This window comes from Balaenoptera borealis (genome assembly GCF_965194805.1).
Source record: "Balaenoptera borealis genome assembly, chromosome: 12".
In the NCBI taxonomy this organism is placed as follows: domain Eukaryota; kingdom Metazoa; phylum Chordata; class Mammalia; order Artiodactyla; family Balaenopteridae; genus Balaenoptera; species Balaenoptera borealis.
Window position 1 is genome coordinate 5,152,957 of NC_138869.1, and position 27,207 is coordinate 5,180,163.

General features: G+C 54.7%; 1 protein-coding gene across 6 annotated transcripts in view; it reads right to left on the minus strand.

The window, feature by feature from the left end:
• Positions 1 to 27,207, minus strand: part of MGLL (monoglyceride lipase) — a 240,698-nt gene that overhangs the window by 11,096 nt on the left and 202,395 nt on the right. For 5 of the 6 annotated variants that reach the window (XM_082345272.1, XM_082345269.1, XM_082345267.1 and 2 more), the window contains 3 exons: positions 14,329 to 14,465; positions 13,001 to 13,111; positions 5,571 to 5,660 (listed from right to left, as the gene is read on the minus strand). In XM_082345272.1, coding sequence (XP_082201398.1) covers positions 5,571 to 5,660; positions 13,001 to 13,111; positions 14,329 to 14,465 — 338 coding nt within the window. The remainder of the gene's footprint in view (positions 1 to 5,570; positions 5,661 to 13,000; positions 13,112 to 14,328; positions 14,466 to 27,207) is intronic. The other variant, XM_082345268.1, reaches the window with a different exon arrangement.

Sequence of the window (27,207 nt, forward strand, 5' to 3'; positions counted from 1 at the left end):
CAGATTCACGGGGTTGGGGTGGGGGGGGCCCAGGGGCTGGGGGAGGGGCTGGGGAGCTGGTGTTCAGTGGGGAAGAGTTTCAGTTTGGGAAGATGAGAAAGTTCTGAAGATGACGGTGGTGACGGATGAACAATGTGAATGTATTTAATCCCACTGAGCTGTACACTTAAAACTGGTTAAGATGGCAAATTTTATATTCTGTATATTTTACCAAAATAAATCTTAAAATATTTAAAATATATGTCCATATTGATATTTCATATTTAAGCATAGATAAAGAAAGTTAGGCAGAGTACTTCCAATCGGTGAATTATGGGGAGGAGTATACGGCTGTATGCTATACTACTATGGCGACTTTTCTGTAGATTTGAAGTTTTCCACAATTAAAATTGGAGGGAAAGCTCCAATTTGAATTATGGAAATTAACCTCTCCTCTCCCCGCAATCTTGGCTTTCATGTCATTTTTATCCCCTTGTCAGGAGCCACGCATCCCCTGGGCAGGTTTGGGGCAGGAGACCCCCGTGGTCAGACCGCACTGTCTGGGGCTCGTATCGGGCTTGGCCGGTATCCCAAAAGCCTTGGCAAGTCAGCTGCATCCTATCCGCACGTAAATGGGCCTCCAACCCTCATCTCCCGGGCTGCTGCGAGGTCACCAGTGGTATCTCTGAGCCTGTGGTGGGTGAGCCCTGCCCGGCCTGCAGCTGCTTTCTTGCTGGACCCGTGAAGGTACCTGGGAGAGAGGAAGGGCTGGGCCTGCAGGGCACGGGGTGGCTCGCTTTGTCTGGGGCCTGGCTGGCAGCTGGGACTGCCCCTGACAGTCTCTCCACAGAGGCCCTGGCTTTTCTGCTGCCATTACAGCCACTGACCTCAGGGACCCGCCTCTCTCGAGCTCAGAGCTGTTTCTGCCAGGGTCCCGGTGGAAGGAGGGCTGGGAGCAGGGGTAGATCAACAGACCCCTATGCAGGGCGCCGGCCTGAGCTAGGCCCGCTCACACGCTCCCCCACCGGCCACCCCACACGGAGGCCCACGCCAAGAGATGTTCCCATGGCTCCTTTTTTTTTTTTTTTTTTTTTTTTAAGGCGTTGGTAAATTATCAGCTGCCCGAAATAGACAAGTCTCCTGTGGCGATATGAGCTATGAATGATGGCGAGTCACAGAATAAGATCAGCTAAGCAAGCAGGTTATACTGGAAAGTAATAACCGGCTCTCAGAGGGGCTCCTGGGAGGCTGTGTCCTGGGGGCAGCATGGGAGGCTCAGCCTATCTTTAGCCTTGGTTACGATGAGTCAAATGCCTAGGCATGGCCGAGCCTTCCCAGAGCGGGCAGGAGCTTCCCAGGGCCACGGCAGGTGGCCTCCCAGCCGTGTGGGCAGAAGACACGCAGGCAACAGGGGAACAGTGGCCTGACCCCTGAGGTAGGCACACCGCAAATACTTGGCGGGGGGGGGGGGGGTGTCTGGAGCGGAGCCCACCACAGAAATGAAAGGGAGCAGAGCTGGCCCCTTCTCAGCTCCCTGGGTGCCCGGAGCTCACCATATGGCTGGCAGGCATGAATGTAAACCAGCCAGGAGACGCTTGGAGGGCGTCCCAGCACAGTTACAGAGCACAGAGACTTGGTTCTAGAAGACAAACTGCCTCAATATATAAACAGTGGACGTTCCCAGCAGAAGACCTGGACACGGGGCCAGAGGACGGGGCCTGGAAGGGAAGCAGGGCACCTACTTGTGAGCGGGCGGATGGTCACCGACGGTGCGGAGGGGGCATCAGGAGCTCCTCAGCACCTCCTCCTCACACCTCCCCCTCCGCGGCCTTGGCCGGAGAACTATTTAGAACATTCAAGGCTTTGCAGAGTGGGAGGGATTCATCACATTCCGAAAACCCGTGGTTGAGGGTGGAATGATTAGTATGTCAGTACAGTACGCCAATGTGCTGACTGGGGACTCCGTGTAGACAAACACAACAAAGGCCGAGCAGCCGCTTGCTTGTTCCCAGGATTTCAGTTCCAGGAGCACTTCAGAACTAAGGCTCGGACATGAGAGACCTAGGCTCAAATCCTTACTTAGTAGCTGTGTGTCCCTGGATAAGTGACTTGCCCTCTCTGGGCCTAAGTTTCCCAAATGCAAATACTGATATTAAGACTGACTTCCCGGAGCTGTGGACAGGGAGACGGAGGGCCGCGACACGGTGCACCGGGTGGTGTTGAGACAACGCCAGGCATTTCTGCCTTTACTCCTACATGCTGGGAGCCTGTGCGTCTGAGGGCTCGCTGCTGTGAAGTGAGGGTGTCATGCTGGCAGTCCTGGCTGCCACATCAAGCCCCACACAAACGTCCTGCTTCCCCAGAGACACAGCTGACTTCCGAATCCTCCCGGGAGCCCGCCAGGCCCCCCGCATCCCAGCCTGCAGCCCCTTCCCCCAGGTCCTACTTCAGTAAGCTTGTGAAGCAAATGGTTCTTTTCTTCCTGAGGCTTTTATAGCTGCAGGGCTCCAGGGGAAATGTCTCAGCTAAAGATGGGCCTTAAGACACCCGGTGTTGGATCTGGGAGGTGCCTTTTCTGAACACATTTTCCCCCTCGGCATTGCTATTTTTAAAGCTCAGCAGAATGTTGAAAGGGCGACTCAGAGAGAAGGCAGGAGAGGGGCTAATGCTCGATGCCGAGGACAGGAAGCTCCCGCTTCCTATTTATTCTAGCCGGGGTCCACCCTCAGAGCCTTCCCAGCAGGGAAATTTATTAGTGCTTCTAAAGAGTCACCCCGCTTACCCGGCCCGTCAGAAACCTGACACAGGACGGCGTGCCACCATGGATGGGGGCGATGAGCACACAAGAGGAGCCTGCATGCTGGATATTCACCCAGACTCTTCTGTTTTTCATAAGGCCTTCAATGAAATTTTCCATTAGTTCAAAAAGGAGATAGAAGCTCTGAAATTTGCTACTTTCAAACAATGAGGGTTTGGAATCATTTCATTATCTTTCTTTCCTTCCTTTTTGCCCACGTAGTTTCAGGTGGTGAGATAAACAATTCGGATTTGCACTTCGATGTTTCCTCTCAAAGGGAGGTCCCCCTCCAGCCCACTGCTGTCCTAGCACAGCTGCTGCACAGATCAGTGGTTTTTCTGGAAATTGCACATTTGAGCCAGAGCCATTATTTGGCTGCGGCGGGTGGAGGAGGCCCTGCCCACACGACTCCCCTCCCAAGCGATCCTGCACACAGAGCGATGGTCTCCAGCTGTGGGCTGTGTGGACCAGTAATTACAAATCAGGAGACAGAGCTTCACGCTTGTAAATACTAGCTGGGAGGAGGCATCCGAGCATGGACCTTTGAATCAAAGGCTTCGGATCCCAGCTCTGCCCCTGACTGGCTGTGTAACCTTGGACAAATTATTTAACCTCCGAGCCTCGGTTTCCTCACCTCTGAAATGGGGTTAATGTTGATCTCACTCATGTCATGATTGGCTTTGGTCTTTCTGGGTCCTAACACTGTGCCTTCTCACCACACAGATCTGCCTTTTGGAATGAAAATCTTCTTCCTTTACTCAAATATTCTTGACCCTGGTGGGTCAAATTTGGCCCCAGGATATAGGTTTGGGAGTTACTGCTTTTAAAATTAGATTGGGGACTTCCCCGGCGGTCCAGCGGCTAAGACTCTGCGCTCCCAATGCAGGGGGCACAGGTTCGATCCCTGGTCAGGGAACTAGATCCCGGATGCCGCAACTAAAGATCCTGCATGCTGCAACTAAGACCTGGCACAGCCAAGTAAATAAATACTTTAAAAACTAGATTAAATTAAAATTCAAATGGAAGGTGGACAACTGGGCGGACTGGCCCACCTCAGGCTCCCCGCACAGGGCCCACACAAGCCACGTTCATGAACAGCTGGCCCTGGGAGGCCTGGGCTTTGACCCCCGATTTGTGAATGTCCCTTCCTGCATGTTAGGGATGATTCCCATGTAGTTGCCGCTCTCTGAGCGGCTCAAAGGGCCAGGAGGCCAAACTTTACAATGAAGCCCGAGTCCGACTGCTCATGCCCCAAGGAAGCGGGGGAGGCCACTGGGATGCCGGGCACCCGCTCCACCGTCCAGGGTCCGTAGGCAGCCAGCAACTCCTGGGTTTCAAACTCCTGACACCGGGTGGGAGGCTGAGGCAGGAGAGCAGCACAGTGACGTGCTCAACCCTGAGGACCACCCCTTCCAGGTGCCAGGGTGCCGCCCGTCCACGGGGTTGCTGCCCCCCAGACGGAGCGGGCTGGGGACCCACTGACCTAAGCTCTGAGGCTAGTCCCATCAGCAGGCGGCCCCAGGCATGTGCCGGCACATGGGCGAGCCTCAAGTCTGCTCCCCTGCGATACGGAAGCTGTGCACGGGTGAGCACGTGACACAAGCCTGGCACGGAGCATAAGGGTCCCGTCACAGGCAGGGGATGAGGTGCTGGCCCTTCACTAAAGGGGAGGGGCTTGGTTCACCGAGCAGCACCTTCACAGACCAACCCCGGTCTCTGCATGGACCTGGCGGCAAGGTGCACCGTCGTTCATGCCGAACCTGGTGTCTGGTCCCAGAGGCGGTGACAGTGACGTCGCACAACCCCCAGCGTATCTCCCCCGAGGCCGCCTCACCCTGCTTGCTACGCCTCCTGGGCTGGTTTTGCTTCTACAGAGGGCAGCGAGCTCTGCTTGAGGGCAGTAGCCCACCCCTGGCACAGCGGTGCCTCCTGACCTGCCCTCAGTTTACCCCTTGCCACTCACCTCTACACTGTGGCTGAAGCAAACTACCGGCTGTTCTGCAAATAGGCTCTTCATGCCGAGATCTTCACCCGTGCTGTTCCCTCTGCCACGAAACCCTTCCTCTGATCCCCCTCCAGCTCCCAACCCAGTGGACACGTGGCCTGGCCTGAATCCATTCTTCCATCCTCGATCCTATCCACCCCGCCCCCCCAACAGAACTGCCCTTCTCTGCTCTCAGACCACAAGGTTGGGTAGGACTGATGCCGCCCGCTTTCCTGGACCAATAACCCAGACTGTCAGCCAATAAGAACCAGCCCTGAGACTTTTGTTGGGAAGAGGTGCTGCCTTTCTACTGCAGTTGCTCATGTAAAGCTGCTGGTGGCCAGCTTTGCCTCCACTTGGGGAAAGTTTGGTTGGGAACGGGGCCAAACCAGGGGATATGAGAGGTGGGGAGAGAGATGGTGAACAAGACTCTGAGCCCCTGGATCCAGCCATGCCGGAAGCCTTTAGTTACACTCACCAATAAACCCCTCCTTTTGCTCAAATCACTTTGAGTTGGGTTTCTGTCACTTACAACCAGAAGAGACCTGGCTGACACACACACAGTTTCACCTGGTCAGCTTCTCTGCACACACGGGTGCCGCGCAGGCAGCAATGCCACCCACGCCTTCCCACCCAATCCCGAAGCCAGGCAGCACCTCACACGTCTTCAGGTCCCCGTCACCTCGCACACAGCCTCGGCTGAATAGTGGTAAACGGCCGAGGCAGAGCTAAAACCTGGATTTCCGCCCCGGGGCTGGTGCCTTCTCACCCCACCAGCCCCAGCTGCCCCAGGTCTTTAGAAGGACTCACCTCTGTCTTATTCCGTGACAGCGTGCTGCTGTCGATCCGGCCCAGGGACACGTTCGGCAGGACAAGGTTGAGAACTTTCGCAGCAAGGACCTAGGTGGGAGGGAAGTCAGGGTGAGTGCAGTGGGACCCCCCCCCCAGCTGCCCACGGGGCCAGCTAAGGAGAGGGACACCCAGACTGGACATCAGGCAGGCCTGATCCTGGGCTGGGCACCCAAGGACCCTCCTCTCTCCGACCAGACGGCCTCACTGTCTGGCTCTGGGCCACTGTGGGTGAGTAGGGCGAGGGGAGGCCGCGTGGTGACAGCGCAACGCCACATCTGTTTTTTGCTGCTCCCGATTCTGTGCAGTTGCTCTCCCTAGATCCCTCACGGGTCATGAGTTTGCATGATCTGCAGGAGCTCCCAGCTGAGTGCTTGTGCACAAGCAGCTCTCAGAGGACCTTAAAAAACATGGCAGGAGCAGAAGCACCCCGTCGCCCAAGACGAGGTAGGACACGCTCTGGTCGGGAAGCACCTGCCGACTGTCTTGGGGCACAAACAGTCACGGCGCCGAGGGAGACACTGACCTGACTTCTGGTCGTGTGGCTCCAGGCGTGTGGACGCAGAGCTGCACAGCACTGAGCCTGTTCCCTTAGCTCCCCCCGGGACCACTGTGTGCAAAGGCAGTGGCACACGGCAGGTGCTTAACGCATGCTCCTTGAACGTGGTCCTGGCTCAGGTCCAGGCCTTCCCACCCCCTCCTGCTGGATCCGGTGTTTACCCAGGAAAAGCGTGAACCTGGCTCTCACACGTCTGCCTGCAGAGGGGGGCTGCTCCCGTTTCCGGGCTGTGCAGACACCCGGGGATGAAAGATGCTATTTCCAAAGCGAGCTGAGAAGCGCTGAGATTAGAACTGCACGGAAGGTGGCGAGCAGCGGCTCCTCGGTCTGCGCGGAGGGCGCGTGTCACAGGGCCGACAGGTGCCGCCTCCTGGCACCCTGCGTCGGGGAGGGCGCCCACATCCTCTCAGTGACAACCCCTGGGTGTGCTGGGTACAGCTCCAGGCGCCCAGTCTTGTAATCTGGACACACATGCTGTGAGGTGAGGGTTTACCCTCGTGTAGCAGACAAGGGCACTGAGGCTCAGTGCCGCTGCACACCGCCAGCTGGAAGGGGGCAGAGGCCTGGGGTGCAGCTGCCCTCTCCCTTCCAGCAACAGCGGCCCAAGGGCAACGTGATTAGGGAAAACGACGTGGATCCCAAAGCTTGTAAAACTGATCCTAGACTTTCTGCTGTCCTTGATGCCCTGCCACGGCCTCCTGAAGGACACGGAGCCTCTCAGCTGACTCCGTGTGTGACCCTGCCAGGCCCAGGAGTCTGGGGAGGCCGTGTGTGATGCGACCAGACCCCGCTGCCCACTTTGGCCCGTCTGCCTGCCTCGTCCAGCACGGCCTCCTCAAGGACACGGCTCTTTCTCGGCAAGCAGCTTCCTACCCACTCCCTGATCAGATAGCCGACAGCAGGAAAAGGCCCAGGGACGCACCGCCTGGGCACCTGCCCCGTGGCAGGCGTGAAGGCAGAGACTGTACAGGGTCCACTCCACTGTCCAAGGCGGGCACCGTTTCTGCGTGGACGTGGGCACGCTGCCAGCTGTTCATGGAGGGTCAGACTCACCTTCACCCTTGCGGTCTCTGCTCCCACCATGGGCACCTCTCAACCCAAACATTCACACCCCAAAGTGCCAAGGCCTCTACCCCCAGGAAGAGACACTGACCGCTCACAGGCTCCACGAAGATCAGGCCAGGCGGGCTGAGGCTCATGCCGTCCTCATTCTAGTTTCCCGGGGTGGGTGTGGGCACGAGGCAGCCAGGCGAGACGCTGCCTCTAGGAGAGGGCCACAGGGAAACCTGCCCTGCCCTCTGTCCCTGAGCAAGCGGTCTTCCCTGCATCACTAACAGGAACTCTGCGCAGCCATGGGAAGCTTCAAGAAGAGCCTCACGGGAAAAAAAGAGGAGGAGCGCCCTTTCTGGACAAGCATTTGCTTTATGAAATGAACAGTGCAAGGGTCTGGTCCCTGGAGGGACGAGATAATGCACAGCAGTTCAGCTGCCCCCCCACCTTCCCGTCCCGGTACAATCACCGAGTTCCGGCGGGGACTCTCCTGCTGCAGCTCCGACAGCCTATGGCCCTGAGCCCCCGGTCTCCACAGGAACACGGCGCTTAGCTTTGAAGTCCTGTTCCCTGCACCCCGCTGGTGTACTGGCAGCGGGCGTGGCCCCCATCAGGCCCTGTCCCTTCCTGACGTTCCATGACCCCTGCTCTACGTGTGGTCCTCAGACCAGCAGCACCGGCAGCTGCCAGGGGTCAGGCTCTGCATTTTCACGGGACCCCCGGCGTTCGTGTGCGCCCTGAGGGTGGAGGGGCAGGCAGCCTGAGTCAGAGAAGCACCACCCTGAGAGGTTCTGCCTGACCTGGTCTGAGCTGTGGCCCAGGCGGTGCAGTGTCCCCGACCCCCACAGCGTAGGACCAGGGACACGGACACACCTGACGTGTAAGCCTCCCTTTCAAAGGAGCCACAGTGAGAGATCTTGGCACCACCCCGACCCTCAGCTCTTTTTCTAAACCAGCAGAGTAAACTCTGGCCACATTTCCAACAAGACTCAACTGGGTAGAGACAAACCTTTGATGGCAATAATGTCACAGCTAAAAAAAATCAGGTGCTTCTTAGCCTTTTCCCCACAAAGACCAGAGAAGGAAAAGAGGCGGCACGCGGGGAAGGATGCTTTGAACGGCTGCTCGAGACGCTCACTTTCCCTGCTGCTCTTCTAGGGTCTGTCTATTTCATTAGCTTTTCCGTCAGAAAACTGAGTAGCGGGAGTGGGTGATCAAGGAAGACGAGGGTCAGGAGGGTGCTGAGGTCACGTGGTGAGGAAGCAGGGGGATCCGAGGGGGCCCAGCAGACCCCACGCCCGGAACATCAATTTGTCCAGGTTGCTGCTGCTTCCTCACATGACCTCCCCCAGCGCCATCCACCGCGAGAGCCCCGCACCTGTGTCCACGGGAAGACGAGGAGTGAGGGGCAGTGGCTCACCCAAAAAGGAAGTGGAATGCAAGATATTACAAATCTTGATGCCATTTTGAGTAAGTGTTCCGAACTCTTCGGACAACCCTGCAGGGGCGTGGAGAGAGCCCCGGGTCCAGCTCAGGAGAGGGGCGACCCCTGCCGGGCCCCCTGGAGGAGAGACCCCACCCTCATCGTGACTCCAACAGGCTAAGTCAGGTCTGTGCCACCACAGAGGTCCCAGTGACCCCGACCCAACGGGGCCCCAGGGCACATCGTCTGAGGACAATTTGGGGGACGAGACCCATGATGATTGACACACAGTCGCTGGACCCCAGCCCTGGAAACGGAAGGTAATGAAGTGGGGGAATCGGTCCTGGAGACTCAGAGCTGGGCAAAGTGGGATTCGAACTCTGGTTCTGAATCCCAGAGAAGGTCTACGATCCTCAGTGTCTCCATTTCTAAAATGGAGAAAATGAAACGAAGCTTGAAGGGCTGCTAGGAGGTTGCGTGACACCTAATTCCTCCAGAGCTCGTCCCTAACTGCCCTCTGGTTTCCGGCCCCAAGGGGAAGCTCCACCAACACTCCTTGGTTGACTGAGCAAACGCTGATGTCATTCAGAGTGGGGACCCCAGGAAGGAGGTGACCTGCGGAACCAGGTGACAGCTGGAGCCCCAAACTATCTCAGCTACAAAAGAGGATGACTCTCCCGGAAGTGAGGTCCACCCCCGACAAGCAAGCGAGCGGACGGTCACGTGTCCTTGGCCTGCCCTTTGGGCGCCCCTGGGTTAACTGCAGCCCCATCACTTTAAGTGCTAGTGACTTGCACAAATGCCTTTATTGATCCGAAAGGTTTTAATGGCTCCCGAAGATCATTTTTAAGCTGCTGCCACTAAAAGACTTGACACGAGGGAAGTAATTACACTCGCTTTTCTACAGCAGCTCAACAGGCTGACCCGCGCACAGGAGGCCAGAAGTGCAGGCCTCCGTGGGCGCAGGAGTAGCATGGCCGGGACACAGCCCAGAGTCTCTGGGCTGGGGGAGAGCGCACCTCCCGGCAGACAACAGGAAGCCCGCATGCCTCACAGAGGTAACAACACCCCCGGTGCATCACTGTTGCCAGACTCAGGGGCCAGTTCATGACCTAGCTAAGCCCTGACTCCTGAGTCTAACTTTACCTGAAGTTTGAATGAGTGGCCATTCCCCAGACCCCTTCCGTGTCCCTCCTCCGCCCCTCTGCCCCAGGGCCTTCCAGGCTCTGGCGACTGAAAGCAGAAGAGTGGCATTTAGATGGGACGCGGGCTAGAGGTAACCCAGGGCAGTTTCGGGGTGAAGGGGGCATCCTGCCACGCCTGCCGCCCAAGCCAGAGCTCACGCCGACCTTGAGCGAGACAATCGGCCTCATTTCCTCGTCTGTAAATGGGAAGCGGGGGGGGGGGGGGGGGGGGGGGAGAGGCGCGGAAATAAGATGGTGCGTGTCTGGCATGAGTGCTGGGTACACGGCGGCCACTCAAGCCCCACCTGGCCAGGCACCCTGGTTGGCGGGCGGGGCGGGGGGGTGGAGCAGCACCCGGAAGCACTGGGGCTGGCTCCCGCATCTCGGACCTGACCCCAGGGGGCAGCCTCCAGGCAACAGGCAGAGAAGGTCATTTAGAGGATTACCCTCTGGGCAGGCTGAGTCCCCGCCCTGACCCCGGGCAGAAATCCAGGGGGAAGTCGGGTTCTTCCCCAGAGAAAGGACTGGGTTAACCTGCAGCCTGGGGACAAGGCCTGGCGAGCTCAGGGTGTGACACCTGTTCCCAAGGGCTCCCCTCTGTCCCCAGGGCTGGCTGCAGTGCTGCCTTCCCCAGAGCATGCCCGGGGGCACGAGACAATCCCCATGAAACCTCCCATTAACCACTGAGACTTGTTCTGATGCACAGGGCTTTCGTTTCTCAATTTCTCCTGCTTCCACCACGATCTGAACACAGACAGCATTTGGGGCCAGGAGACTCTGTCCTCCTTGTCTCTTCCCCAGGCTAAATATACCCCAGCTTGTTGAAAATGGAGTAGGAACCAGATGTGCGGGATCTGGGGTGGGGGGTGGTCTGGCATTCTCACGTTTGGAGCGGGGAGCTGTCATCTTCCACAAGCCCATCTGTGCTCCAAGCCTTGGGTATCTCATGCTGCTGGCTATAATGATTTTCAAAACCTCTCCATCAGGAACTGGCTGCCATGAAACAAACCTGTGACCTGTCAAGGAGCCTCGCTCTGGGAGAAGAGTCACAGAACAGGACACTGCCCTGTGCTCTGCGCCCTGACAGTGTGACTCCAGCCAGGGAAGGGTCCCCTCCTCCCCCTCAGCCAGGGTGGTCTCCAGGAGGCTGTCTTTGGGGTCTGTAAGAGTGAACCACTGGGAAGATCCAAAGGCCAGTCACTGGGTCCTCACCTGACCCAGGCCCATCCCTGCAGGGGGCCTCACCTGACCCAGGCCCATCTCTGCAGGGGGCCTCACCTGACACAGGCCCATCCCCATAGGGGGCCTCACCTGACCCAGGCCCATCCCCCTTGGGCCTCACCTGACCCAAGGCCTGCAGCGAGGCCTTTCCTAGTCCTATGCACCAAGAGGTATCACAAAGGAAAATGACCAAACTAAACCCCACGCACAAAAACAAAGAGGCCACCAAAAGAACAAAACAGGAAGCACAGAGAGCGTGTTCCCACGTGTGTGAAACACAGGGACCCGCTGGGGTGTGCGCACCCGCAGAGATGCACACACTCTGCTAACTGGCTGCCCGCCTGCAACCGGGAGGAGGCTCCACTCATGCCCTTTCCCTCTCTCACATTTTGAACCGTACAGACATATTATTACAAGAATGTGTCAATTAAATTTTAAACAAAGATTCTGTGAGACTGCTTCAGAAGGCTGTCAGGCGGGACGTGGAGGGTAATCCCGTGGTCCGGGGGTGGCAGACGAATTACAGGATGTCAGTCAGAACTGCCAAAGCCCAGAGCAGCAACAGATTTCACGGTGGGGAGGATGTGTCCTCTGGTCTGGGGGCAACGGGCAATCTCATTTGTCTTGGTTAATGAGAGGAGACTTGCATCCCCCCGGGGACAGCTGGCTCCTGATTTGACAAGGTGATCTATTAGCGGCAGGCTCGGAAGGTCACGCTGGTGGCCTGGCCCAGAAGTTCCCCCTTTGCCAGTGACTCGGGGGAAAGCTTGTGGGCTCCACTTTGGGGCCCAGCTGCCCTGATCCCCTGGTGCACTTCATCCAAAAATCCCCATGGTCCTGGACTCTTCCCAAAGGGAAAACATCCGTTGCAGGAAACACCCACTTTCTTCTCTGGGAAAACACCCTTGATGGGGAGAGGAGAGGACAGTCCCAGATCCCAACCCACCACCCTGGGGTGTGGACCTGGAGAGTCGCTCGTCCCTTCCAAGCCTCACTCGTCCCGACCGTAAAACGCAGGCCTCGACCCCTCCCGGGGGTGAGGGTGGGAGCCAAGGGAGATGATTCACGTGTAAGCCCAGCACGTGCCCGGCACTCACTGGGCAGAACAAACCACGAATCACAGCATGCGGCGCGCCGTGAGGACCCCCTCTTTTTGCGATCCTGGTCTTGCTTACTCTACTCGGACCAGGACCCTTGAATGATCCTGACCCACTGCCTCACTCACCCCTCATGCTCCTTTGAGAGTCCTGAGAACCGGCTCGGGGGCAGCAGTGCCCCCCAGCGTCCAGGAAGACTGACCGTTGCTCGGGGAGACTCAGGGCTGGGATTCCCCACTCTCACCGGGTTACCTGTCTCTGAAACTTCAGGTGCATAATGTGTCAGCAACCCAGCAGCCCTGCTGAGGCCACGAGTCCCATCTCCTTCCTCAGGGGGAGGAGGCCCAGCTCAACGCGGGAACCACTGGTTGTGCCGTGTGGAACATAACAGCCAAAAAAACAGAATGGAGGATCCGATAGGTCAGAGGTGAAAGTGCTCAGGGATGGAGAGCACCACAGCCAAGGCGGCTGGCGCTGTCACATCACTAACTGCCTGCAGCTCCACTGTCCACATACCGTGGCCGAGGCTGGCCAACGGTCCCCGGAAATGAGCTCCAGCCCAGCACATGGCTTGTTAACAGAGGCCCCTTCTCTGGATTCCTAACCCGCGTAACCTTTCCTCCTTCTAACGTTCACCAACGCAACATGCACAAGCAGGAAGTCATTTTCCTTTTGTCTTTGGGAAAAAAAGTACCTGACTTGAGAAACTACAGACTTCCAGGGACAACAATGCTTGCTACTTGTCCAAACCTTATCACAATCGTGGGAGAAGCCCTTTCCCCCAGACTCTAGCTGTGAACGGACGCCCCGGGGCCAGGGAAGCTGCAGGCGTCTCACGGAACCGGAAGTTCGTTTACCTTGAAAGTCGTGGCAGACTCGGGATTGGCAAGAACCAGCGGGGAGATCAGAACCATGCCGGAGAAGTGGCCGGGCCTCTCTGCGGCTGTGAGGATGGTGATGGCACCTCCCTGCAATGAGAACGGGCAGCATGTGGGTGTGGGCGTCGCCAGCGTGGGCTCTTAACCGCCCCATCGCGGGTCTCCTGCTGGGCTGCAGTCCCGGCCCAGAGCCCCAAGGACAGTACCTTGGAATAGACACCCTCAAATGTTGGATAAACTGGACCTGCAATTACTTGTTTTCACATGTTTTTTTCTCCGGGTTTTTCAACAGCAAACACTTCAGAGAGATCTAAATAAGGTTCCTGCTTGTGGGCTGCAAGTTAAACAATAACATATTTCTATTTCATTTCAAGCCAAAAGCTGGCAGACCCCCAATTCACCCATTCCGTCAGCCTTAATATGAGATCTGAAAAAAATCTGATGATAATAAGAGATTGCTACACTTTTTTTGTTTTCCTGGTTCAGTAAAGGTCCCAGAAATTTAGGTTCCAAGAAAAATAGTTAGTGAACGTGGGTGGTGCTGAAGGCATGCGGCCTTGGCTATTTGCTAAAGCTGAAGGTATCTGAACCAAGGGCTGAAATCACACACGCTTACAAGGGCCAGGCAGGTAACTGACACGTAGGAACAGAGCCCGACCGTGACCGGGGTGGAAGGGACTGAAAAGTCACCCAGATTTCAAAATCAAGTAGCTCAAAACGTTCTTTGCCAGCCATTGGGGCAGGGGGTCTAGAGGCAGATTTGGCCTGGATGCTGCCAGTTTGAAGAGCCCTGATTTAAAGATTATAGTTGGTTGATTCTTAGGGGGTTTAATGTATATAAAAGGTGCAAGGGATTTAGAATGACGTGTAAGGACTTGTTTCCTCTGGAAGCCCGTCCTAGTTCCCATGTGTACTGTGTGACTCTGAAACGGGCAGGACGTACAGGACCTGTGTTTCTCCACAGGCTGACTGAGGGGCCCTCCCGCCCTGAGGTGCGGCCGTGCAGGGAGAGGTGCCCTTGGGGCCCCACCATGAAGTGGCACCTTCCTGGCGCCTTGGGCCCTGGCAGGAAGGAACGGGCGGAGGTGAGCTTCTCTGGGGCTGCCTCCAAGATGCTGGCCCTCGTTTCCTGAGCATAAATTGTCTGGGAACTCCCAGAGGGGGCCGTGCTGGCCAGGCAGAGAGCGATGGGGCCAGAGGCAGGGCGGCCCCCTGCATCCCAGGACCCTCACCCTCCACCCACCGCAGGGCTGGGGCTGGGGCTGGGGCCCGGCTTGACTTAGAGGGCTCTTCCGGGGTCTGCTCACCATGGAGTGGCCCAGGAGGAAGATGGGAAGCCCCGGGTGGTCCTTCTGCACAACGTCCACGTGCTGCAACACGTCCCTGATGAAAACCTGGAAGTCAGACACCACCATCCTCTCCCCCTCGCTCTGCCCGTGGCCGACTGGAAGAGAACGGGAAACAGAACCAGTTACCAGAGGCTGACTCCTGCCAAGCCCAGGGGTCTCCACACGGAATTACCAGCCACTCTTTAGGGAAGACCCACCAAGCCCTTCCAAGCACTCTTGACCGTGGGAATTCTTCTCCCCGCATTTTACAGATTAGGACGTTGAAGCACAGAGAGATTAAGGAACGTGCCCAAGATCACACAGCCAGAAGTCACGAGCCAGGATGTGAACATCACAAAGCCTGTCCACGCAGCCAGGATGCCTTCCTTGTGGCCGTATCCCAGGAAGAAAGAAAGGACAGGCACGTGGAGTCTCACTAGGCCTCGCTTCTCGCCAAGTGGCCAGAAACAAGACGGACGAGGATCGGAGCTCCTCGGGCTTTCCCAAGTCCTTGACCCTCACAGTTGTTTCCAAGCGTTAGCTTTTCACCAGGTAAAGTGCTGCATCCTGTCACCTCCCTTTAAAGCTCCTGGTGAAGACAGCGCGACAGACATAAGACAGTCAAGTGCGCCTGCCAGAATCTTCTCAGTGAAGCAGCCGTAAAACTAGGTCATGCTCCCTCCCTCCTGGATTGTACTGCCTGTCCCATATCCGTGCTGTTCATTTCCCTGTGTTCTGAGGGTCCCTCCACGCTCCCCTCTCGGAGGAACGTCAGTCGCCATAGAAACCGCGCAATGTGAGGGTTTGAAAACTGCAAACAAGGAGGAGCTCCCGGAGCACAAGGAAGCACAGCAAGCGGACCTGCCCAGAGCTGCAGTGACCATGCCGCCCGCTTCACGGATGGAGAGTGGGGGGGTTGCTCACAGCGGCTGGAACGGCTGGCGGCCCAGACCTCAAACTCGGAAACCCTCTGTGTGGTCAGACCACGAACTCCTGTTTCCTGCTGTCCGTCCCCCACGAGCGCCCACCGCACACAGCCTGGGGCCCCCTTCTGTCACCCTCTCAGCGGCACCCTCAGCCCCCTTAAATTCATTTTTATTTTTTACTGGGGTAAAACATAGCATCTTCACCATCTTTCAGTGCAAGCTCAGCAGTATCGAGCACATCACACTGCTGTACAACCGTCGCCACCATGCACCCCCAGAACCTGCCCACCTTCCTCAAACTAAAACCGCATGCTCCTGGCGCAGGCTGAACTGCACCCCCCTTCCCCACTCCCTTCACGTGCTGAAGTCCTAAACCCCACAGCTCAGAACATGACTGTGTTTGGAGACAGGTCTTTAAAGAGGTGATTAAGTTAAAATGAGTTCGCTGGGCTGGCCCCTAACCCAATCTGACTGGTGTCCTTGTAAGAAAAGGAGATTAGGACACAGACACACACAGAGGGACGCCCGTCTGCAAGCCCAGGAGAGAGGCCTCAGGAGGAACCAGCCCTGTCGACACCTTCATCTTGGACTTCCGGCCTCCAGAACTTTCAGAAAATAAATTGCTATCGTTTACGTCACTCAGTCTGGGGTACTTTGTTATGGCAGCCCAAGCTGACTGATACACCCACTAAACAATACTCTCCTACCCCACCCTCCGTCCTTGGAAGATAGTTCAGTAATGATATGGCCAGAGTATTATGTTTAATACTGCCATTTAAAAAAATTAATTAATTAACTTATTTATTTATTTAATTTTTGGCCGCATTGGTTGGATCTTCGTTGCTGCGCACGGGCTTTCTCTAGTTGCGGCGAGCAGGGGCTACTCTTCGTTGCGGTGCGCAGGCTTCTCATTGCGGTGGCTTCTCTTGCTGTGGAGCACGGGCTCTAGGTGCATGGGCTTCAGTAGTTGGGGCACCAGGGCTCAGTAGTTGTGGCTCACGGGCTCCAGAGCGCAGCCTCAGTAGTTGTGGCGCATGGGCTTAGCTGCTCCGCGGCATGTGGGATCTTCCCGGACCACGGCTCAAACCTGTGTCCCCTGCACTGGCAGGCAGATTCTTAACCACTGCACCACCGGCGAAGCCCCAGAGTATTATGTTTAAAGTTCGAATTATTACAAATACGTGATCATTATTTTCTCTGTGTGCTTATGTTACTAACTTGATATACGATTAGATTCATTAGTTTCAAAATAAATTTGTTCACAACTATAGATTTTGCTGTTTTACTTTTCAATTTTACTTTTTTTTGTGAATACGTAAACATTTACCTGGTTCAAAAGTTAGAAAAATAAAAAAAGATTCATCCAGTGACATCTTGCTTCTATTCCTGTCTCCTCCACCTCTCCCCTCTTGTTCCCCATGGCTAATCATTTTAACTATTTACTGTTTCTTCTTTCAAAGCAATTGTTTTTGCAAAAATAAGAAAATTATCTTTTTTTTTTTTTTTAATAGAAGGTAGCATGCTACAGATCCACCCTATTCTACGCCAGTTTTTTTCACTTTTAACGTATTCTGGAGATTACTTCGTTATCACAAACAGGCCAAGAGTTCTTCCTCTGTCTTAGGGTTGTGCAGTGCTCCTCTGTGTGGGTGAAGTACAGCTTATTCTGGCCATCTCTCATCAAAAATCATCTGTGTGACATCCAATCTCTCGTTTATTAAACATCTGACTGTAATGAATCACTGGGAATGTTTTATCCCATCTTTGTGAAGGTGCGCCTTCAGGGTGTATGTCTAGGTGGCAAGGTTGTTTGGTTGAAAGGTGCATGCGGGTGCCATTTCAGTAGAAGTTGCCCACTTCCCGTCCATGTGGGTTGTGCTGGGTTGAATCTATCAGCCTCCCAACAAAGCAAGTCGTTCAGTGTTTGGATTCTTGCCCTTAAGACAGAGGAGAAAGTATAGGTCGAACATCTCCTTATATTTCAAGAGTCACTTGTATTTGTTTTCTGGTAAACTGAGAATTTCTGTCTTTGCTTGCAGGGTTTTGCATTTCTTGATATTTAAGAGCTCTTTGTATATGAGCTGGTCATTTGTCCTTTGACTTGATATTGTGTTTAAGCTACAGAAGATTTTTATTTGAAAAACTTATCAATCTTGGGACTTCCCTTGTGGTGCATTGGTTAAGAATCCGCCTGCCAATGCAGGGGACACGGGTTTGATCCCTGGTCCGGGAGGATCCCACGTGCCGTTGAACAACCAAGCCCGTGCACCACAACTACTGAGCCTGTGCTCTGGAGCCCATGCGCCACAACTACTGAAGGCCACGTGCCTAGAGCCCGTGCTCCACAACAAGAGAAGACGCCGCAGTGAGAAGCCCACGCACGCAACAAAGAGTAGCCCCCGCTTGCCGCAACTAGAGAAAGCCCACATGCAGCAACGAAGACCCAACGCAGCCAAAAATAAATAAATAAAAAATAAATTCATTAAAAAAAAAGCTTGAGCACTAGTTGCTTTAAAAAAAAAAAAACCGTTACAAAAATTATCAATCTTTTCTTTTTATGGCTTCTGAGTTTTGATTCTTAGTTATAAAAGCCTTCTCTACTCCAGGGGTATAAAGGAACTCAGCATTTTTTCTATGAGTTCCTTTATGGTTTCATTTCTTGTGGGGGGGATAACATATACATAACATAAAATTTACATTAACCTTTTTTTTTTGGCCACACCGCACGGCATGTGGGATCATAGTTCCCCGACCAGGGATCGAACCCGGGCCCCCTGCAGTGGAAGCGCAGAGTCCTAACCACTGGACCGCCAGGAAGTCCGACATTAACCTTTCTCAGGTGCACAGCTCAGTGGCATTAAGTACATTCACACTTTTGTGCAACCATCGCCACCATCATCTCCAGATTTGGTTTCATTTTCTACATGTTGATCTTTGATCCACCTGCAGCTTATTGTGGAACGTGGTGTGAGACAGGACCTCTTTCCTGATGGTTCTTTTCTTCTTAAAATCGAGGTGAAGTTCACATAACATAACGTTAACCACTGTAAAGTGTACCAATTCGGTGGCATTTTGTATATTCACAATGTTGTTCAACCACCTCTATCAAGTTCCTAAATGGTTCTTAATTGTTCTAGCAGAATTTATGAAGAAGTCCTTCATCACCTCGCTGAACTGTGGTGTCCCCCCGATCCCATACGAAGGTTCCCCTTCGACTCGAGTCTGGCCTGTCTCTGGACTGCTGCTCGGTTCTGCTGTCTGCCTGCTCACACGTCAGCCCCCGTGACGAAGGCACTGCAGTGCTGCCCGCCCCGGCCGCCCCGCAAGCTCTCCCTTGCCCCTCTCCCCCGTCCCGTGGTTGCCTCTCCCCACGATGCGCACTGCTCGCCCGCCCGCCCGCCTGCTCTTCCAGCTCCGGCACGCTCCTTCCAGAGCTGCAGGTCCGCCTCGTGAACCCCTGGTCAGAAGAGTCCCCCGACAGCTTCCAAAGTGGCTCTGCTCCTGGGTTCCATTCACCTTCTGAATCATTCAGGCTCAAAACAGGCCTGCTGTCTTTGACCTTCATTCTACCCTCTGTCGAGCTGGCCCCCAAACCCTTCCAGATTTCTAGGTCCTCAGCCCCCTGGATCGGCCTGCGCCTTTGCATGCCTATGCCACTTGCAAGGGGTGAGACGCTCATCGCCTTTTACCTGGCGAGAGCTTCCCACCCAGCCCCCCTGCCTGCCCTGACCCCCTCCGCACCCCTCTGGAAGCTGCTCTGACCTTGCAGGGGTCAGCGTCTCCACTGCCTCAGAGCTCGGTCCACGGGTGCCAGCCGTTTTCGGGGCCTCGGGTAAAGGCTCTGACTGGTCCTGCTCCCGCACTAGAAAGCACCATCGGAGCCACACTCACACCTCCCTGCCGCTGTCCCTCAAAGCACATCCAAGCTCTTCTGCTGCGCCTCTCATATAGCAGTCCCCTGCTGCGGGCCCTCAGCCCTGCACCAGGCCAGGAGCAAATCCTTTAAGGCCCATCGCCACTCCTAACCCTTCCACGGAGTCAATTCCCTCCACACAGGTGCAAGTGTCTCCTTCCCCCCCCGACCAGGTCTTGTCTCTATCACAGGTGAGCTGACTGGAGCGCCCCCCCCTTCGCTCCTCCAGCACCACTCCTCCCCCAGGGACCGAGGGTCCCTAGAGCCCAGCTGACAAGCAGCTCTGATGGGTGGCTGGCGGCCCCCACGGCACTGCACCGTGGGTGACTGGTGACGTCTGCCACGGACTCGAGGAGGAGGCTGGGCCCGCACGTGCCCCACACCTGCCAGGGCTGACCTCGGGATCAAGGATCCCATTCTGTTCTCCTGCATATTCCTCAGGGCTCCTCGCAATGGCCTGGCAGGGGGCAGGTGCCTGCTATACACCTGTTGAAATGAACTGTAGCCAGTATTTCCATAATGGCCACTCACCAGAGATTCATCTCCATTACCCTGGCCACACTGATTGATACATTTCCTTTCCCGCCACGTATACCGAGCAACAGTTCTGCATTTGCAATTAAAATTCTTTTCCTCATATTTTTTACAAGAAAGAACCCTGCATCACAGGCCTTATATCCAGCATATTTTTTGTTTTGTTTGCCCTGATTCTGCTATGTACTGTGTTTTTTATTTTCTGTATTTTGATGCTTTACCATCTGGTTAAAGCTGTCCCTGGAGGGACTGCTGCTCCCAGGGTTAGCGAATTTCTAGAGACAGGAAAGAACTGGCCTGTGAGCTGGCCTTTCACATGCAAACCAACCCGCCCAGAGCCCACATCCCACCTCTCACTTTCTGGGCTACTCTCCTGCTGTCCTTGTCGCTCAGGGCCAGGTACCGGACAACCAGGGCAGCCCCTAAGCCCGCGAGCCCACTGAAATTATTCAAACCAGCCAACCCTCAGCCTGCTCAGCCCGCCTCACCATTCCTCCTCGTAGAAAATGCAGTAAAGGCTCCCGTCTACATTCCCCCCACTCCCTCCGCCTCCTGACCAGCCCTGGTGCTTCCCTGAGTGGCCCTGTGTGGGGTGCCCTGCCCCCTTTCTAGGGAATTGTGAATATAATCAATTCTCCCTCGTGACAGCCATTTCCATATCTGTGTGTCTCACCACATCTGATTAAAACCAATCCCAAGGACCCTCAAAACACTCTAGCGTCGTATTCCGTGCACAATTAAGTAGTTAATAATTCTTTGTTGAACGATGAAATAATCCCTGTCTCTTTGTCTCATACAAAATATTTCTACCTGAAATAACTTTCCACGGCACCACCGTGTGCTAAAAAGAGACCACGAGGACGTATCCAGAGAGCTGATGATCCTGTTAAAGCTGGAACAGGAAGAAATGAGCATCTGACTTCCCTTTTCTTAGGGAACCAGTTCTGCTTAGTACTCTCTTCTTAGAGAAGAAAAATCTGGTGAAACGTAACCTCGAGTAAGGAAAGAGAGACAAAGCACTAAAAAACCAGTAATGACAACACCCGATATTTACGCAGCAGGTTGTAATTTGCACAGCCCTTTTCCCAGGGTTATTTCACTTGATCCTCACAACCCCATGAGTTAGAGATTCTTTCCCCCATTTTCTAGCAGAGAAAAGTGACCCTCGGACAGAATGGATGGAGCTCAGCTTCCCGGTGAGTTACAGGCCGGGCAAGGCCTCAAGCACTGATTTCAGACCCCAAATCTGGTGCTTTTACTGCCACTTCCTTTGCCAACAAGGAGACCAGGGCCTCGCGGCACGGCTGGATCTGACCCAGGGAAGTCTGCTCCAGAGCCTGCCCCCCTACACGGTGGTGACTCAACGTGCTGCCTCTGCGCTCTTCTATTCTACCCCTACATCTACCTCAAACGTTCTTCCTGTTTTAATCAGAAGAGATGGGCGTGTGTGATTGAAAACACAGGCAGGCGTTCACACCAGGCCCGCAAGTCTAAACGATGACATGGTTTCCTCTAGACACTGGGGTACCAGGCTCCCAATTTTGCCATTTTCACAGCAAAAGCATCGCCACGCCCTGTCTGGTGAGGGGTCCACAGCAGGGCCCTGACCGCGGACCACACGCTCCCCACTGGGGAGTCTGCACCAACAGAGAGTTCTCGTTTCTCGCCTCTGCTCCTTTGGAGGCTCCAGGCAGACAGCATTTCCCTGACCCAGGCTCTAGGGACGTGGCTTTGTCTCCCTGGGAAGATCTGACCAGTAAGAGGATGGACTTCCATCCCGCGGGGGCTGGCCCTGCATTCCTGGCCGGCGCACAGGCCAGCACGAAGCAGGAGGGGGACTCCTGCAGGACGTGTGGTTCAGGCCAGTGAGACAGACGGTCACTGTGGCGCCTCTGACCTTTTCCCACTGTGGCGCCAGAACCACAGGCCTGGACGGGCAGGGCAGGAGCCACGTGTGGGAATCAGGGCCACACAGACCCAGAGGGAGAATAAAGCCACTTGGACGAGCTCCGGTGTAACAGAGCACTGTGAGGGGCCGGGAGGAGGCCTGATTGAGCTCCCGTGTCCAAACTTAAAGGGAGTCACTAGCCCGTATATGTTACACAGAGAGAAACCAGTACAACCACTTTGGAAGCCTATCTGGCATCTCGCAAGGTTGGAGTTCCATACTTTACAACCCAGCCATCCCACCCCCAGGCATTCACACACCCAAGAGAAATTCCTGTGCTGGCACCATAGGAGACGGGGTAACATCGTTCGCTACAGCCTGTTGTCACAGCTGGAGAATGGACACATTGTAGCTAAAGGGATTATTCTACAGTAGTGAAAAAACGAGTAAACGGAATCTACATGTAGGAACCTTACAAACAAAATACAAAGTGAAAAAAAGAAAGTAAGGTATTCAAGTTTAGCCATTTTATGGAAAGCTAAAAAAAAAAAAACAAAAAAGAAAACGAAAAAACAAGCAAAAGCAAACTATTTTTTAGAGAGCCAAACCTATGTGATAAAAGCAGAGAATAAGAAAGCAAGGGAATGAGACACCAGTTTGACGACGGGAGTCACCACTAGTCACCGGCCCGCCTGTGAGACCAGGAGACGCCGCCTCGCCTCATCGTGAAGCTGCCGGGGTGGGCGAGCCAGGGCAGCGCGCCCGGCGGGAAGCGGGCCTTCCCCACTCGCGCACCCGCCGCCCCCCGTCCCAGAGGGGAGACCCGAAGTGGCGGTGTTCAGCGCTCTTCTCCGTCAGAGGTTCTTCTGCATGTCTAACCTGTGTTTCTCCTCTGCATAATCATGGCTTGCTTTCGCCTCAGTTTCCTTCTAACCAAAAATAAATTTAACATCTAACAGAACTCTTCTCCTCAAAACATTAAGGTAGGTCTGTTCAGTCCCCACCAGATGACAGAAGCTCCCACGTGCTGCCTGCCATTTGTTTGGAGCTTCTGTAACCCACAGAAAAACATGAAAACCGGGCAACCCAAGTTTAACCTCTGTTGAAACTGTAACAAATGCTACTTTTAAAAAGCAAAGGAGATCACCCATGGTGAAGTGAACTGCTTTAGAAAGAAGCACAGATCCCTTTCTCCAGGATGGGAGACGTTGTATTGTTAATATTTAGGAAGCAGAACTTTCTGAAAGCCTTGGAGATGCCAGCAACTAAAACTAGCTGAAGTCAGGACCCCAGAGCTTTCAGAAAAGACAGAGGGTGGTCAGCGTTTCTCAACCACAGAGAGTCAATGGAAGTGACCACAGAGCGGTCACTTCCACTGACCCCTGCTGCCCTTGACAAACGGCCCCTTCTGCCCTTGACAAAGGGCCAGCTCTGCACACTGAGGCCCAGGCAGGGCCCGGCAGGGGGCACGCCCTTCCACATCCGGGTACTGAACCAACACCACTGCAAGTTCAAATTCAGCTACAATATTACAAAGGCGAAAAGAGAAGCACTAACTAGCTCCCAGCCCTGTGCCAGCCCCTGGACCCGTGGCTCCTCCTGTTTGATGACAACAGCGCAAGTCTCGAGGAAGGGTCACCACCCCATTTAAGGACCCGGAGAACCAGGGAAGGACGGGATAGGGAGGACAGAGCCGAGGGTGGAGGTCAGGAGTCAGCTCCACCTCACCTCCCTGTGAGCTCAGGCCGGTGACTTCACCTCGGCCGGCTCAGCCTCCCCGCCTGCACAAAGGGGCGCTTGTGGACCCCACTCCACAGGGTGCGTGGGGAGTCAGGGAGAGCGAGGCACAGTGGTCAGCCCTGAGTGCAGCACACAGCAAGCGCTCAATAAACGCTCACTGCCTTGCTGGTCAGGGTGAGGACGCGGGCGGGGACCCAGAGCAGCCCTGTGTTCTCTGGGCAGTGTTCCCTGCCGTTGTCAACTCCAGGACACACCAACTACCCCCAGGACACAGTGAAAGCATCCTGGATCCTCAAAACCGGCGTTAATTATGCGTCAGCGTCACTACTGCACACGAGGCTATGAAGTTAGGAGGTGAGGGTGAGGTCAGCGTGCTGGTGGTTCCGGGAAGTCTGGGCCCTTCCTGTTGATTCCTCAAGCGGACGCAGGAGCAAACATACCCCAGGGCTCTGCTTCTTAAGGAGCCAGTGGGGGTCCCGTGGGATCACCGCATGGGGTGGAGGCGGGGGGTCTGGAGTCCGGCCTCGGGCATCCTCCACCCTCCGGTGTTGCCATAGCAACAGACAAGGCAGCAGGAGGCCCTGTGCCAAGGCCATCGGCTGGACCATGGGCGTCCTGCTGGCCCCGACCACCCCCCACCCCGGGCCTGCCCTTGAAGGGGTTAAAGACGGGCCACCTGGGCGCGAGGCTCGGCTCCCTGTGGGGGGCGGAGCTCAGTCCGGGGGGGGGGGGGGGGGAGCAGGCAGGAGGGTGGCGGCAGGGCCCCGGACGAGGGTGCCTGGTCCCCGGGTGCCATGGGGCAGCGACTCTGGAGGGGCGGCAGCCACAGCCACGTGGGGCAAATTTAAATTCACTAAAGAGCAAACCGTCAAAACGCAGGCCCTCAGCCTCATCAGCCCCATCGTGGAACGTTCCGTTCAGCAGCGTTAAAAACAATTTCTATTGCAGAGGCGCCATGGGGAATGAGGAAAAACACCTGCATCCGTTGGCCTGCATTTAAAATATTACTTAAATAATAAAACCCTGCACCCCTCCTCTGATTACAGAAGTAACACACGTTCAAGGCCGATTTCTGGGGAAAGCCAGGAAAGCGTCGGGCAGCCCAAGTATGGGTCACGGGACGGCTCTGGGATCAGACGTCCTTGGACCTAACCCGGCCCCCACAGGGTGCAGCCTCCTGCAGGGTTTCAGCTCCTCTGGGCCCCTGTCTCCTCACCCCCGCTCCTCGGACCGTGGGCAACGTGAACCGAGACCACCTATGTGAAGTGCACAGGTCAGGGCTGGGCACAAAGTGGACGGCAAATATTAGTTGTGGAAATGAAAAATTAACCAAAAAAAGCAACAGGGACTTCCCTGGCGGTCCAGTGGCTAAGACTCTGTGCTCCCAAACCAGGGGGTCCGGGTTCGATCCCTGGTCAGGGAACTAGAGCCCACACGCATGCCGCAACTAAGAGCCCACATGCAGCAACTGAAGATCCCACACGCCACAAGCTAAGACCCGGCGCAGCCAAACAAACAAACAAATAAATTTTTTTTTTTTAAGCAACAAACCAGTCCTGCCCTCGCCAAGCAGAAGTAAACACAACAAAAGTCTGGTCTCGTTTCTGTGGCGGCCAAAGTGAACTGTACCAACTGACCTGGGACACCCTCCAGCACACATCACTGGGAGAAAAAAAACTCAAATTGTGAGGGACGCCTCCATTGTCACCACTTATGTTTTTAACAAGCCACCAACCCATACTGTCTGTTCCCTGTCCTGCCTGTGGCCCTGGGTGCTACCTCGGCAGGGTCAGGGCCGGCTGGCACGGCCTCCTGGCTCTTCCCAGCCGGCCTGAGTTCTCCCAGACGAGACAAAGCCACCGTGTCCTCTGCCGGGCGAGAGGCTCCCGCTGGGGCACCCATGGGCCTCACAGGGGGGCAGAAGGTCCTGGTGGCGGTGGCCAGGAGTGCCTTCCAGCCAGAGCAGCCGGGAGTACAACCGGACTCCTCGTTCAGTCAGCACCCTCACCTCCCATCCAGGGGGTACACGTCAGGATGGGGTTCGGGAGGTCAGTCCCGCAGTTGACAAGGGTCCTCTGTAGGGGCTGCTGCAGGAAGAAGGTAAAAGCCGACCGCTTCAACTGGAACAAACGCTTCCCAATTACCTGTTGGGTGTCTGGTCTCGGCTAGGCTCTGGGGCAGGGGGTTGATTTTCTACTTAACACGTAAGACTGTAATATTTCCCCCACTTTGACACATAATTTATACTTGTGATTTATACTGACTGCGTGATGTCCCATCAGGGGGATAAAAATCGAAACTCACTTTACTTTCAATGGTGGAGCATTGAGGTTGCCAGCAATGTTTGTTATTCTAAATAACACTGAGATGAACATCTTTTCACAGATATTTATAGAACTGTCAGGATAAACTTGCCAAGATGGGATTTCTAGATCAAAGGATATGAATATTTTGGGGAGTCCTCATTTATAGAACCAAAAATGCCTTCCAACTTGAGAATTTCCGTTGTCCCCAGCCAAGCACAGAAATTTGAATTTCCTCACATCCTCGTCCACACCGGGAGTTACAGCTCTTTTTTTATTAGAGGAGGTAGCAAACCCACTTTCTTCCCATTACGGTACTTTGCTTCCAGGTAAAAACCCTATGGAAAGCTACTGTTTGGGTCTGAAGAACTTGTAATCAAATGTTTTTCTCTCCTTTTTTAAAGGCAGTTCATTTCTCTACCTGTGGTAGGGAGAGAGCCACAGAACACATATGTGACCCAAACAATGGTTCGAAAGATAACCAGGGCTCTGGGCTGACCCTGCTGGAAGTCCCGACTGCCAGGAGCAACTGTGTGACTACTTGGGCCATACCAGGTGCACCCAGAAGAGGTGTGACAGAAAACGCACACATTCCAGGTCCGGCAGGTTTCCCTGAGACTGTTCTGTGTTTTCTGCTTCCATTGAGTTCCCCTCAATGCTCTTTTGGAACAAGGATGCCAGAATCCCCATAGATCCTCCCTACCTTAGGCTGCAACGTGTTCATGCTACTTAAAATTTAGCCATCAGTGTTTCAAAGCCCGTTTCTAACGAAGGTCTGGCTTGTTTTCTGCACTCCTGTGACAATCCCCAATCATGGGATTTCATGTTGCAGAAGTCCCATGCGCAACAGCATTCTATACTGAAGAGTAAGGACACGAGACCAAAGACAGGTTAAAAGTAGAGGAGCTGTTCGGTGCTTTGTGACCACCTAGAGGGGTGGGATGGGGAGGGTGGGAGGGAGGGAGATGCAAGAGGGAAGAGATATGGGAACATATGTATATGTATAACTGATTCACTTTGTTATAAAGCAGAAACTAACACACCATTGTAAAGCAATTATACTTCAATAAAGATGTTTAAAAAAAAAAAAAAAGTAGAGGAGCTGCATCCTTCAGCTGAAAGGCCACCAAAAATCATGTTCAATCATCAGCCGACAGAGTCCGCCAATGCTAAAAACGCCCTTGTGAGGCTCCAAGAGCAGAGAGTGTGGGGACAAAAGGACACTCGGAGGGCGAAGGGGTCACGGGCGATTCGGTGCAGGCTGGACAGGACCTTCGTGCTGCCTCTCGGGGAATACCGTGTGATCCAGGAGGTTCTGCTTCTGTGTCTCTCTCTCTCTCTCTCTCTTTAAAAAAAATGTGCATATGGCAGAAAGTCCAAGATCACAGCTTGCTGGCCTGGAAAACAGTTTGTTTCCCTCAACAAAAGCCATTTCCTCTTTTTCTGTTTGCTGATGGTCCAGGCTTCCATCATGGACACCTGGACCAACACGCTTTCATCTCCTGAACTCCTGCTGCACGAGCTCCCCTCGATGGGAGGAGAAAGGGGAGTTCT